The sequence below is a fragment of the Accipiter gentilis genome, chromosome 8, assembly GCF_929443795.1.
Source record: "Accipiter gentilis chromosome 8, bAccGen1.1, whole genome shotgun sequence".
In the NCBI taxonomy this organism is placed as follows: Eukaryota; Metazoa; Chordata; class Aves; order Accipitriformes; family Accipitridae; genus Astur; species Astur gentilis.
Genome location: NC_064887.1, coordinates 1,642,370 through 1,657,338, shown reverse-complemented (window position 1 = coordinate 1,657,338; position 14,969 = coordinate 1,642,370). Strand labels below are relative to the sequence as shown.

At 36.5% G+C, this 14,969-nt stretch overlaps 1 protein-coding gene across 10 annotated transcripts in view; it reads left to right on the top strand.

Moving 5' to 3' along the window:
* LRRC7 (leucine rich repeat containing 7) overlaps positions 1–14,969 on the top strand; it is a 184,069-nt gene that overhangs the window by 77,185 nt on the left and 91,915 nt on the right. For all 10 annotated transcript variants that reach the window (XR_007507004.1, XM_049808182.1, XM_049808181.1 and 7 more), the window contains exons 3-6: positions 4,305–4,422; positions 5,330–5,408; positions 6,134–6,223; positions 9,233–9,289. Coding sequence is in view for 9 of the 10 variants with exons in the window: in XM_049808182.1 (XP_049664139.1) it covers positions 4,305–4,422; positions 5,330–5,408; positions 6,134–6,223; positions 9,233–9,289 (344 nt within the window). In the remaining variant the exon portion in view is untranslated. The remainder of the gene's footprint in view (positions 1–4,304; positions 4,423–5,329; positions 5,409–6,133; positions 6,224–9,232; positions 9,290–14,969) is intronic.

The following is a 14,969-nucleotide window of genomic DNA, read 5'->3' as shown; positions in this document are numbered from 1 at the left end:
AACAAAACAGCAGATAAATACAAACCTTGGAGAGATTGAAATGTACACGACTCTCTTTTGCACCTCTTTTTTCTTTGTTATAATATTTTGAAGCAAATACTATATATTGAAGAAATCCTTTTAATTGGTCTTATGTTTGAGTAAATGCATCATTTAACATAGTCTTGACCTTGTATAAGAGAAGATTAATGGCAGTGTTAATTTGCTTTCTTTATACCATTCATAATTTTGTCTTAAGTCTTTATTAATCATTACCATAAATTAAACAGTCCAGATAATTTCTTTATCAAATTTTCTGCTTCAGATATTTTTTTAACTTTTTTTCCACTATTGAATTAGTACTCTAGGAGAGAAAATGCCTTTTTTTTTTTTTTTTTTTTTTTTTCTTAAAATGGCACTCTATTACTTAACATTAATTTTTGACTTACAGGTTATGATCTACTATAGGCAGAACTTTCCTCTCTCTGTAAATGTGAATTCAAATAACGTCTTCCAGAGGAAATTTGTTTTGTCAATTTTCTGTTATTTACCAAATGTTATGTGTCTCTGAAATTACAGTATTCTTTTGAAATTTTCTATCATCAGAACTCTTGATCATGTTTAAAAATTTAATGAAAAAAGCACAGGTAAAAACTCTGTTAAGTCTTTATCTGCCTTAATTACTTTCATTGCTACACGATACTCTAGAAATCAATACATTATTTTGCATTAAACTGATGTGTTAAACTCATTCTGCCTGATTTGGTTTTGGGGTTATTTATTTATTTATTTTTACCTTACATTTTATGTATCATATTATGCTTTTTTTTTTCTGCTGTCTTCATTAGAAATGGATTTCTGGTTCCTAATTTCTAATATTTTTCTTTTAAGGATTTATAGGATTGTTATATAATTCTTACTCTCTATTTTCCCCTAAATCTAGCCAAGCTTTTTATTTTATTTGCCTTTGACTTCATTACCATGAGCTGCTGCTGCAAGTATGTCCCTATTTGTATGAGTGAAAGGAATCAATGACTAATATGAAAGAATATCTGTTTTGGTGAAGGTGGAGTCACTGGCAATCAGCATCCAGAAAAGCATGAATGAGATGAAAATTCTCCCCGGCAGCTTTCCCTTATAAATATAAAGTAAAATCTGGACTGATTTGTAATGGCCAAAGTTAGTTTACTTGTTAATGCCTTAGGAAAAATTTGTCTGTCTCTAACAACAAATCCTAGGAATAGCCACCTCTGTCTTTCTCTGTCTCACATGCTGGTAAAATAGATACCAGAATGCTAAATATGCCATTGAAGTCAGAAGCGACATCTCAATGTTTAGTTGCTTCACTGAGAACAAACAATACAACCAATATATAAATGGTGTTGGGGTAATCACTAATGTATAGTTCACACAGATGGGTAAGTGTTATAAATTAACTATATTTTTCTTTTGCATTGCATCTGTGTTCTAGTTTCCATTAAAGGCATCGAATCCTTTTTCTAAATCTACCAATAAGAAATCACGTTTCTGTTCTGCAAAGCTAGGAAGTGTTAATTTCTTTGTAATTCTGACATCAAATTCCCCCAATATGTTAGCCAATCTATTTGACAGTTATGCCTATGGAGAGTAAAGAGCAGAAATTCCATATTGTTCTCCAGTGGCCCTGGAAGCCAACAACCTCTATTGCTGTGTAGGCAAGAAGTCGAGATATGCAGAATAACAGCCCATTGTTATAACTCAAATCACAGCACTATTAGCACCACTTGGTTTCCAGTATGAAAGGAATAAAAGTAGTATACGGACATACAGTATGATGATTACAACAAAATCATGATGGCAAGGCCAATAAAGCACTAGAAATTGAGAAAGACACCTTCTGAAAATCCAGTGGGTAAAAAAAAAGTGGGCAATTTTGGGCCTACATATACCTGTATTCACATTTATTTCTGATACAACAGTACATCATGAAATAATTCCAGAGGGAGTCTTTTTTATTACGCTTCTTCATTCACCAGTTCAAAAGCCTTGTATCTGTTCAGATACTCTCAGAACTTTCAGTTCCAAGCCTTCCTTGGCTTGTAAAATAAGAATTCTGCAGGGGAATGTCTGGGAATTTAATTTTCCAGGTACGATAGCATGGTAGTTTGTATATGCACGAAAATTCTGCCCGTTCCCTATGCTGAACGTTACTATGATCTACAGCTGTTCTCACGCAGTAATGTGGCTAGAAATTTCAAGAGCAAAACCTAGAGTTTATTAATTACATGACTTTCCAGTCTTGTCCAAAACGATGTGCTTCCTTAAAAAACAGAAAAAGGAGGCGCTCTCAGATGCATTGCAAAGGAATTCCTCATTCTCTGGAGAGATATTTCCCTTTATTAACATTGTCTGCAAGGAGAACTGTGTAATCCAGTTTGGCTTCCAGGGTGTACAGTAATTGTTCCGGCTGTTCCTGTAAATTCGATTGGGAAGCGCAGGCCCCAGCATGGACGTGGTTCTCCTCGTTACTCCGGCGGGGCTGTGGCAGTGCATTGTGCTTCTCTGCCTACCGCCGGCGTTAGCTGGGGAGCTGTGGGGAGGAGGCTGTTGTACCGTCTTGAGAATTAACAAGTACGTTTCATGTAAGAGGAAATCTGAAAAAACTGTCAATGCAAAGGCATTTTGAAAAGTCACTTTCAGTAAAAAGGCCCTTTTGTATTTGGTGCCAATTGACAGTGATTGTGGTGTGGTGCTTCTCGTTCTGAGCGTTTTTTTATTCATGTGATTCCCTCTCGGTTTCGTGAGACTAGATTATGGAAGGAAAGGCAGGATTTTTCTAAAGGATTATGATAGAAAGTTACGGCAGAAAAATGCAGTTTCAAAATGATCTAAAAATTACTTGAAGTGAAGCACCAGGTTGGCATTTGCATGCCATTTGTGTGTTAATTTTCTCCTCTCTGGATACTTGGCTGAGTTTTTCGTCTAGGCAATCAAATCATTGTGCATTCTCAAATAGCCTGTGGATGACTCTGTAGACTTTATTCTGATAAAGAAGTCTGAAAGAAAGACTAAATGTGGTGTAAACATAGCACTAATATTTGCAGAACCCTTGTGAGATGCCTGCAAAGAGAAGTTTTTCTTCTCTGGAACCCACTGAATTTTCTGGTGCCGTTTGGTGAATTCGTACTTGCAGGAAGTCCTACAGGATTTGGTAACTTCTAGCTCTTGAAAAGAGTGATGTTTTTAGAGCCTGCAGCCAGAGAGTGGGTAATGTGAAGCAGATCTTTCCTGCAGCCCAGTGCGATGGGTAGCGCAGCAGTGGCTGGAACCGGGGGCTGGAGGGCAGCTGCAATGATGCCGTGCTGGGCGTGCGCAACAGGGTTTGTACCACCAAGGCAGGTAGCCGTGCGTGACGCTTCCCTGTTACTCTTCAGAGTCAATTTTCCACAGGACTCGCTGGGGAATGTGGAGCATGGCAATAAATGAGCCAAGCAATTACATTGCGTTCTCCACTTACACCTGCTAGCATGCTGGGCTTGAAGAAGCTATAAGCTCCACTATCTAAAAAATACACCTGTTTGTTCTTCATATACAGCACCTCTAACCTTGCAATGCAATGTACCTAAATGTGAAACCATTTTTCATGACTGCCTTCTCTTAGTATGGTTGTTTTATTAATTTTTTTACATGTGAAAGGTATTGTATGAGAGAGTGATATTTCCTGAAGGAAGCAGCCATGTTAAAAAGGTGCTTTCAGCATGACTTATTGATTACTTCAGGTTGAAAGGAGGATTTGGTTTTGCAGTAGAAATTCTGACAATTTATAACATTTGAATTAAAAATTAGATTTGAGTCCTGAATTTTGGTGGGGATTTAAACAATGTATCATTTTGATATGTCAAAGCATTTTGTTTCTTGAAGATAGCAAATTTCTTTCGCATGCATTCAAAATATTTTAAAATCTATCATGAAATTAAATTCTAAATTTAAATATTTTAATTTACCACAGGCCGCGAAAGAAATTCAATTGCTGTGACATATGAAATACCATGTACCTACAAAATGTTGATTGCAATGAGTATGCAGTTTTTGACAGAAAGCTCTTTTTGAACATTCCTGCTACCAATGAACTGGTTTGGTTATGCTTGTCAACTGTGTCTAAGCTGTGTTTATGATACTGAGCAGCCTTTAGGAATGTCTTCTCAAATAATGGCAAAATATTTTTTGATTATTGAATTCTTATGTAGCAAATGTAGTTTTGTTGTGTTTGTTGCTTCTGTGTATAAATAATGATCCCAAAGTGATCTTTTTCCTGAAACACTGTAAAGTATCTTTTTATGTTACAGCAACTGTTCAACTGTCAAGCTTTACGCAAACTGAGTATACCAGACAATGACCTTTCAAGTCTGCCAACCACTATTGCTAGCTTAGTTAATCTCAAAGAACTTGATATCAGTAAAAATGGTAAGAGATCAAAAGTATAAGTGTTTTAAAGAATTGTAATGAATGTGAACAATAATGACGTTTTAATTCCTAATGATTTACAAACTCATGTTCTAGAAAACCTGCTCTTTTTCTAGATTATGTACTATTTTCCTGTCTGGCACTTTTGAGAAGTCTAGGTAGATGCCTACCTCATTTGCTTTTCTCTAAAAAAAAAAAAAAAAGTTTGCTTTAGCATAGTATACTGTGATGACTTGTGACCAATAAGCATTGGAAATAGGAGTGGGAGACCATTTTTTTCAGTGAATTTGTGAAACATTACACTTTACAAAGTGACTTAGTACTTACTGGGCTCTTGTGTAGTGTATTTAAGTTTATAAGGCTGCAGGTAAACAACTACCAGGATTTATATAGCCAGTGTCTAATTTGCTGATGTGCATTTCCAAATTATGCATTTACAAACTTATGTGCCTAAAACCCTTTGCATGTCTCAACTTAAGTGTCTTTATTTTGATAATGAGGCTTAGGCACTCTTGAAACTTTTGAAAAATTTCTTATCAGTATAGGCCTAGAGACTCTCAGGATTACGTGTGTGTGCTCCCAAGGAGAGAGGGAGGCAAAGAAGAAAGAGAAGCAGTTTGGAAAGAAATGAAAGGCACAAATATCAGTACAAATGATGTCACTATTTAACTGCAGAAGATTATATAATCGATCATTAGCATAATAGTTTTAGTACAAGGCATATTATCTGTTCTGGTGTATTTATTTAGTGCTTAAGTGTCATCTTTTAGACTATAATACTAAAATGTATGTATTCTTCCTGTTATAGTTTAAGTCTGATCTGAAAATGCCAAATGAACTCATTTATGAACAAAAGAAGTTTAACCGTTTTTTATGTGTGTATAATAATTCTTTCAATATTTTTTAGGAATTCAAGATTTTCCAGAAAATATTAAATGTTGTAAGTGTTTAACAATTATTGAAGCCAGTGTCAATCCAGTCTCTAAGTGAGTATCAGCAGCTTGTGTTTGTATACTGCAAGTGAAGAAAATTTACACAAAACGAACCAAAATTTAAAGGCATTGTATCAAGTTCATTTGTGGGATTAATCTAAATTTGGTTTTAATTGTTTTAAATCCAGGATTGATCTGTGTACTATGTAACAAATGTGGTGTCTTTCCACATAGTAAAGAAAGTGTTGGCAAAGCACTCCATATGACGCAGCCCTTTAAACACAGGGGCTGGTGCTTTATGTATTTGGGAAGTAAGCCATGCTGCATCCTTACGTACCGTAATCTCTTGGTTGGGATTTCAGCAACCCTTATTCCTTCCAAAAACTTGCAATAATAGTAACAAAAAATCTGTGTTGTAATCCCGTGATTTATAAAATGGGGTGAAGGAGATGAATGGATGAAATTCTACTATTTCAGTTTAAAAAAAAAAAAGGTAGAAGGCAAGCAAGCAAGCACCTTTGGCTTAAAACCCTCAGCTAGGAAGGGAGAAAAGGCTGATGTAACTTGAATGTGCCAGGCATTTGCATTTCATGTGGTTATAGCAATGTGGAAAAGATGAGAATGGGCAAAAATGTTGTCTGTAACAAGTAAGTTCTTGAGAATTTGGGTAGAAAAAGAAGGTGAGAGAGAAAATCATCTTTCTCTTTCTAAATATATATTGTTATTATTTCCATAGCAACTTTGGTGTGAGAATTAAGCTTTTAACTGTTTTTTTTTAGGCTGCCAGATGGCTTCACACAACTTCTAAATTTGACCCAGCTCTATCTAAATGATGCCTTTTTGGAGTTTCTTCCAGCTAACTTTGGAAGGTAAGAATTAGTCATCAAAGCACATTGCTCTTTCATATGAACCCAGTTTAGGCTTTAAGGGACCATTTTAAAGCTGTATTCTTTTTAAAAACAAAGCAAAACTAAAAAACAAAGAGATTTTGGATTTTCAGCCCTATTTTGATGAATGATTGTTGTTAGAGAGACTGTTAGGTCAGCAGGAATTTTATGATGAAGTGATGCAGTTTGGTGGTTTAGGGAAAAGGTGAGAAGAAATAGAAATTGAAGAAGAGGCCTGTCATTGATCAAACGTGTTATTAAATTGTGGCAAGGGTAGAAAATAACAATGTGGTCTATGCCTATTGAAAAATGAACAGAAAGAAAATGTGAGTCAGAAGGGAAGAAAGAAATGACTGAGCGTGGTAGAGTAACCAAAGGAAAAAAGTGAAAGCCAGAACAAGAGAGAAGATTCAAAAGACAGCAGAGCAGAAAGGATGTAGAATGAGAATAAAAATAAATGCAGCAGAAACCGAGCCAAAAAGTTTTAGATAAAGACAAAGCAGAGGGGGGTGGAAATCAAAGTTAACACAATTTGCCATGGCCATTTAAGAGGGCAGTAGAAGTCAGTGGATCCTTACACTGTGCAGGTCTGGCAGAAATGTCAAGTTTATTCCACCTCTGTTACACTGGTGAGGGAATGGTCAGCCTTTCTGCCCTCGGATTGTCTACTTGGGCAAATAGGACAAAGGATTAACAGAGAAAATACGCGGTGGTGTTACAGAATTCACCTAGTATTAGTTTTCTCCTGGTCTGTCCAGCTACCCGTATGTGTGTTTTATTGTTCAACTGGGAACATCAACTCAGCACTCCAAAATTAATACTGAGGTGACGTAATTTGGGTTGGAAATGCCATTGGTATGCTCAGGCACTGAGAAATGGGAAGTGCTGCTTTATCAGCATTCACTTGATGGGCCTGTCACTGACCCAGAGCTGAGTCTGGGCTTTACGCTGGAATACCTTTAGAAAATCCTAGTTGAAGAAGGAGAAAGAAAAATTGTCATTGTTTGCATTTGATGAGTGTTTGGAATATCAAAGCAAATCCTAAGACAGCCTGCTTCTGCAGCTTGGAATCAGACATTATGTTCAAATATCAAGGAAAAACAAACATATGAAATATCCTGCGATTTATCAGATGTGTAGTGTTTATATTCATTATACTCTTCTAAAGCCTTGCTGGTACATTGTCTAATAATCTTTGTCGCTTAAGGACATGTCCAGTATTCTAAATCTTTTAACAGAAAGCACTAGCTTTTTTTAAAATTTGTTTTACAAATACATATTTTTTTCTGAATGAAATGACGCTTGTTCCTTTATCATTATTCTGCTCCTATATTATCTATTTGGTATCTTGCATTTACAAATCCTGGTCATGTTTCCGAAGCTGCCCACATTAGCATACAGACATTACTCTTTCTTTTTTACTAGCCATGTGTAGGTCTTTACCTTTATCTCCCTTATTGCTCTTCTCCAAATTTTAGTACTTTCTTTATATGTTCTGGTACAGTAATATTCAGTTAGTCTGTTATAGTCTCATTTAGCCATGTGAATAAGTCAGGAACAGAGTCTACCTGAGCATCATATAAATGTCTCTCCACATTTCTCATTTAAAGTTGTTCTTTTTAGTCCTAGTTAAGCACAACTGTAGGACTTGAAATATTTTCTGCTTTATTTGGTAGGAAAAAGATGAAAATCAGAGTTTTCTGGAAGAGCATAACATTGGGAAGCCTGGGATTACATGAAGTAGAAAACTGGTGTTGTGCTGGACAGAGAAAAATATTTAAAGCTTAGTTGTATTTTTTTAAACTTTTCTCACAGACACATGTTTACACTTGTGGCATTAAAGGACCTGAACTGTAGAGTAATATGAAAAGCAGTATTAATGAAATTGTTGAAATTTACCATAAAGTTCTTCAATAAACTTTCTTCACATTTAGAAACTATGTTATCAGCCTAAAAGCTTTAATAGTGTGACATCTCTGTTTAGAAATGATACAATTACAAATAAATCATGTAGAATTGTGGAGTTTCACATAGGCCTTGAGCAATCCTGGGCACAGTCAGCTCATGCATTGAATGTACCTCCAAAAAATAGTTCATCTGATACTCCAGATTATCTGCGAGTGGAGTTGTACAATTTGAGATGAAGAGAAGAGGACCTTGTTCATCCTTCTGATTTTGTATCCTCTTCCTTTTCCTCCCCACGTTGCTTATAATTTGGGATTAAAGAAAAGGTGGCATGAATCAAAATCCTTTCATATTTATCAAATTATCTTCCTAGGCAATATGGGTAATTAGACAATACTGCCCCAAATTCTGGAACTCTAATACGTTAGTTTCTTCATCTCTTATCTGATGTGTCCTTCTTCCTTCCCATTATTCTACTTCATTGAATTTATTGCTGTGGCTTAAATAATATTGCCAGTTAAAGTTTGCACAATGATATGGAATTGTGAAGTACTGTTGTGTATAGGTTCTAATTCATGCCAACACTTATGCACGTGTCCTAATTCTATTTAAAATACAGTAAATTAAATGGAGATCTGTTCTGTAGCATTTGTCTGCCTGTGTGGATTTGTAGAATTCAGTGCTCAAAAAAATGCAAAAGAAAGTTGTGAACTAAACAGCAGTTGCTTTTTATCCTTTAATAGATCTGGAAATGTTTGAGAGAAATTAACTCTTACTATGTTTGCCTTGTTTGAATAATTAATAAAAATACTTTAGAATTACTGTGAAAATGTGGTATATGTCAAAGTTTTTCGGAAGAGTTCAGATAAGGATGGATATGTCCTTATCTGAAACTATCTGTCCTTACGTGAAGCTATTTGGTTCTGAATACATTTTTTACCGTAGTCAGCCCCACAATAACTGGATGTCTTACTATTGTGCATTAAGCGGACTCTTTTTTTGTTGAAATAAGTATTTTCAAATCATTCTTATGGATTCCTGAACTAATTCATTGAATGAACTAATTATTTCCTATCATATTTCTAGACTTGTCAAATTGAGAATTTTGGAGTTAAGAGAAAACCACTTGAAAACTCTACCAAAGTAAGTGAATATTTACATAAGTCTCTTTCACCTGAAATTTCCAAAAGTGCAAACTGTTTTTATTGTTAGCAATGCAATGGTGTCACTTCTGTTACGAGTTTTTCTTTTCCATGGTTTAAAGAAATTCTACCAAAGGTTTTTAGCAAAAAGCAAACATATAATGGAAGATGGAGATTGGTACATTAGCTGGCTGTAACTCGATGTCCAAAATCTATAACATGACATTTTAAAATATGAGATATAAACAAAATTGGAAAACAACATATGAGATAACCCTGGTCAGTGATTATGTGACAGTATTTTCCTCATCAAGAAGTAATCTGATGTATTGAAAACCTACTCAATGTAACGTCAGTGGAACAATCTCCCCATATGATCTGTACAGAAGTTAAATGTATTTGGTGGTTTACAATACTGTTTAGAAACCTGTATCATCAGAATATTGAAGAAATGTCAATTTGGTAGTGTTTCTTGGTACTATTTACTAGAAAAGTAAGTTGCTATAACTTGTTGCTATAATTTGACCAACATTTAAATGATATTTTGAAAAAGAAAAAGTAAAAAAAAAAAACAAACCCAAAACCCCCAAAAATAAATCTGTACACTTCCCATGCTAAATATAGGAAGTTGCACTGCATAAAGCAAGAAATATTTTTTTGTGTTCAGACCAGCGTTGTGTAAATGTTTTCTGTAACAGGTATCCTAACTAATGAAAAAACATCCATGGATTTGGGGATTGTTAGAAACAGGGATTGTCCCCATTATAAGTGAGATTTATGGTGGTGGCAATAGAATGTATTTATTAAACATTGCTAATATTGAATTGCATATTATTTAGCTCATTTAAAAATGGCACCCTATTTAGCAAGCATGAATTTATCAAAATCTCCTCTACAGGCATTTTGCCTATAATGGGATATAGTGACATTTTCACCGCTTCCTGCGGGCTTTTATCCACAGCACGTTCCTTTTCTAAAGGAAAGCTGGTTTTTTTGTGTTAAAGGCAGTATTCTTTATAACTGTTGAAAACATTTTTTTGCATAATTTTTCTATTTCCTCTGTTCTGAGTTACATTTACTATTTTGGAAAATCAAAACAAAAAGCTTCAATCTGCTACCAAAGTGTTTATCTGCATTTAAAAATGAGACCTGTTCAGGACAGCAGATCTGCAGCCTTTGAGGCTTTTATCATCTGAAAGGCTATATACAAGCTGTAGTATATACATGTTACCTAGACTACCTCTTAAACATCAGTCTCTTTTAGAAGGGAATTGCGTAGTCTTTGCATTCAGAAAGTGCTTGTTGGAATAAATGGATGTGTCATCTCTGCAAGCAAAAAAAGTGCATAACGTAATGGATAGACAGGAGTTAACACATATTACAGAGAATTAATTTAGGGGATATACATCCTGCTTCCTTGTTAGGATGAATTTGACCTCTTTTATAAAAAGCCAATAACTACTAGGCTAAAGCAGCATCTCTTTGCATGCTGGAATGGGCCTGGGCAGATCAGGGCTGAGTGTAGGAGGTTGGAGGAGGAGAGTGGTGAGGCCGTGGGCGAATGCAGACACGGTAGTGGGGCAGGTAGGGCTCAAGCAGTATCGGTGTGTCGTTTAGGCTTTACAGGGAGACGGGAAAATGTTAAATACCAGACTCTTTTATTTTCTCAGCCAATAAGAGAAGGAAAATTGTGACAAGAAAACTGTGTCTACAATAAAACCATCTGCAGTTAGGAAAACAAATGCAGTAATGTACACCAGAATATATTTTACAATCTAGTTGCAAAAAAGGTGATGCAGGTCTTTCAGATATATAATTACAGGCTTTCTTTCTTATCCTACAATTTATTAGATATATCATGAATAAGATAACCTGATTATGTTGGTAGTTTGTCCGTTAGTTCTAATGTAAGAAAAGACATGAGAAGGAAGGCGAATAAATAATTTTAATATTGTAATTTGGCTTTTAAATAGATATGAAATGTACTGTAATACTGTTTTAAGTAACTTCTGCTCAGTACTATTACCATGTTAAGTGTCACTTAAAAGGTGTTACCAAAAAGCAGATCATATTCTTTCATTTGTTCTGTGCTGTAAAATATATGTATAAAGAATTTTTAAAGGAAACATTTAGCATTTTGGCATAAACAGGAATTAAATGTGCTTTGTGTTTACCATAGCTCTAATTTTGCTACATTTCATACTAAATCAACAGTCAAGACTGTTGTAAAATGTATCCATAGTAACTGAATGCAAAATGTTCTAAAATTATTTACAAAAATAACAGATTAAGTAAATACTAACTATGGTTGGCTGAAAGATAGCTCTCTAACCAGAGCCTAGATCTCCAAGGCGTCCCTCTTTAATACATCTTGCGTTAGAAAATGAGAGCTTCCCTTTGTTGAAGTTGTTGACATAAATTTTACGGCATCTAAAACATGTCCAAACATATCACTGTATTCCTAGACACTTTCCTGATAGAAAATTAGTGAAGCGTTGTTCATAAAATGTTTTGAAGATTATTCTGATTTCTTCTGACAAGCATACCAAACATTTAAAATAACACTATCTTGCTGTATCATACTGGGCTGGAGACATACATTGCTCTTCAAATGAAAATGTTGCAGGATGTTACTATTTTCTGTCAGCAGTACTTTCTCTTCATAAAATACTACTAGGCTTACAAACATTTCTGACATTCTGAAAATATTTGAAGGTTTAGTCCATAGATCTTCACAATACTGTTTTATAAAACCAGCAATTTGTTTTCTCTCTCATATGGTTTGATTAAAGATTATTATTGATACTGGTTTCCAGGATCTTTTGAGCATTTAGAAATATTTGGAAATGTCTGGCCAATACTGCAAATAATTTCTAATATTTTATTAAAGCTTTAATTTGTGCAACAAACCCAGAAAAACCTGGGGGGTTTTCTCTTGAATTTCTGTTAAATGTTTCAGAACATTTGTGAGATTCTGACCAAGTTTCTTACATGTGAACAATGTTACCACCTAGGTTGTGACAGGGCTGTCTTTTGGCTTGAAGAACCAACTAAGATAATTTTTATTATTCTGTTTGGATAAAAGTGTACTTGATCTCTACTCGCTGTAACAACATGTAATATTACTGTGTAATAGCTCGGGATGGTGTTTTATAGACCGTGGCTCCTGACAGCTCCGTAGCCTTCTGTTCTGTAATACTACCCTACTGAAATATGTATTTGAAGCCACAGGCAAGGCTTTCCAATTGCCAGTGATGTTTTCAGTCATTCTGCACCCAAACTGAAGCAATTAATATCAGTGGACAGATTTCTGTTTGCTTCAATGGGTTTTGAATGAGGCAGTTTGTGCTTCAGTGTTTAATTATTCTGTGTTTGAGTAATTTCTCAGAGTGGAGAGATGTAATTCCCAGTTTTCTATCCTGCTGAGTAAGGCTGTAGTTCAACCTGGATAGGAAGGTACAGGAAAAGAGGAGGCTGCCAAGGGAGGAACCACTTGGAGAACTGTGGTAGGAGCCTGACAAGTCCCACAGGTCCCACCAAGGGCCCGTCTTGCCCTCAGTCCTGTTTATGGCAGTGATCAACACTTACCTGGCAGGATCTGAGTAACTTGGTATCTGTAAACCACTTTTCATTAACGTCCTTTTCTGTGTGGTTTCTAAACAAACCAACCAGCGTGGACCCCAGCCCAGAGCCTGACTATTGGCAGCTCCTCCTCCTCCACTCACTTATTTAAAATTGGTGGTTTTGCCAATCTTTGGTCATTCATTTATCCATGTGAAGACCCTCTCTGATCACATAGCTGCTTAGGCTAAGAACTTTCAGTGAAGGACCTTTGCATGTATCTCTTGGAAACGAGGATAGACTTTATTGTCCAGCTGTTTTGCAGTCTTGACTCTTTCAGAAGAGTCCAGAAGTATTTTGAGTCATTCCTACTCATCACAAAAACTGTGTTGAACTTCCCCGGTGTGTCATATTTGTCTGCATATCCCCTTATTCTATTGTTTAAAAGAGTTTCTGTTAATTTGCCTGGTACAGTTGTCAAAGTCACTGGTCTTTTGTTTCCTAGGCTTATCCTGGAATGATTTGAAAATTGTTGTGACATTAATTACATACTTCCCAGCATCTAGTGCTGAAGCCCTGTGAGAGAGGTTTTTTGTGTCATACATACATGTTGTCTGAGCTCTTGACTGTGGGTAAGCTTTGCAGCATGGGAGCCTGCCCAAACTCTGAATACAAATCCAGAAAATTAATTTAGTTTTTCTGCTCTGACCTTTTTTTCTGAGCATTCCTTTTATATCTTTTCCATAGACTCTGGCAGGCTTCCTGCTCCTGAGGGGCCTGAAGAAAGATTTATTATTACTTTTTATGCCTTTTTTCAAATATTTCTGAAGATATTTTTGTCCTTTTATAGTTAACCATTGTGTTCTATTTCCTTATTTGGACATGTTTTCGTCTTTTTTAAAGGATATCTTTTAATTCTCCTATATTTTCTTCTTTGCCACATTGGCTTTGGATTTTCTCAAGTCCTTTTGGCAGGTGATTTTGTATTGCTTTAAGTGTCTTGATCTTCTTCCAGCAGCAATTTAGCTTGCTTAGCTGATGTGGAGGACTTCTCACTGTGATTATTTTCTCATACCTGTCCAGAGCCATCCTGAGAAAGGCTGGAGCTACTAAACTCAGAGGCCAGACATTACTCCTGAAGGTGTCCTCATGTGGCTCCTGATCTTTTCCCCCATGTGGGTCCAGTACTCGCTGGTTGATGCAGAGAGGGACAGACTGGCAGACTGTCTGCCGTAGCACATTGCAGTCCCAGGACTTTGTCCACATTGCGTCTTTAATGACAGTGAAGTCCGTGCTGGTCGGTGGCCTCGACGTGTGCCAAGCACGTGTAGGAGGCTGACTGCTGAGGAGCAGCGTGCAACTCCTACCGTGGCTTCACCAGGAAGGAAACAGCTGTGAGAGCACCAGTGACACGCGTAAGTGTGCGTATGTATAGTTGGCACAAGGCATACCTGCACCAAAAAGAAATTGTCCTGAGCGTAAAATCAGGAAGGTAGATGCACCCAGTGACCACCTCCACCTTTCCTTCTTCTTACTCAACAGTATGAGGTCTGCTTGTTTGTCAGAGTTGTTCAGCATTATCCATGTGGGTTGTTAGTATTATCTGTGTGGGTGTTGTCAGTGAATGTCAGTGCATGTGTCAGCATCTCTGGGTTCGGCGCTATAACAACCTCTGATTACAGTTGCACTTTTCATCTGTTGTGTCTAGTGAAACAGAAAACACCCCACTTAAATGTATTTTTTTCTTAAAAACTTTAAGTTAGTTGCACATTTCAGTTATGTATCAGAGCACATATATATTTACATACATACATAGGTGTATACACGCACATATGTATGTATACATACAAATGGTTAGTGAAGAGATGTAATAACACACCTGGTTTCTGGAGGTGCTGTGTCTATACCAGCTCACAGTACAAGGGTTAGCATGCATACCTCCATGTGCAATGATCCTTTACTGTCACCCACTCGTTTGGAGGTACCCATACCGATCAGGGCAGCGGTAGCTGTGTGGAAGTGCTTCTGCTGTTGCCCTGGTGCCGCGTGGGGATGCTGTGGTGGGTGCACCCCTCCTCCCCCAAAATGTCTCTGTCTAGCACATGGCTGCTCTCGGGAGC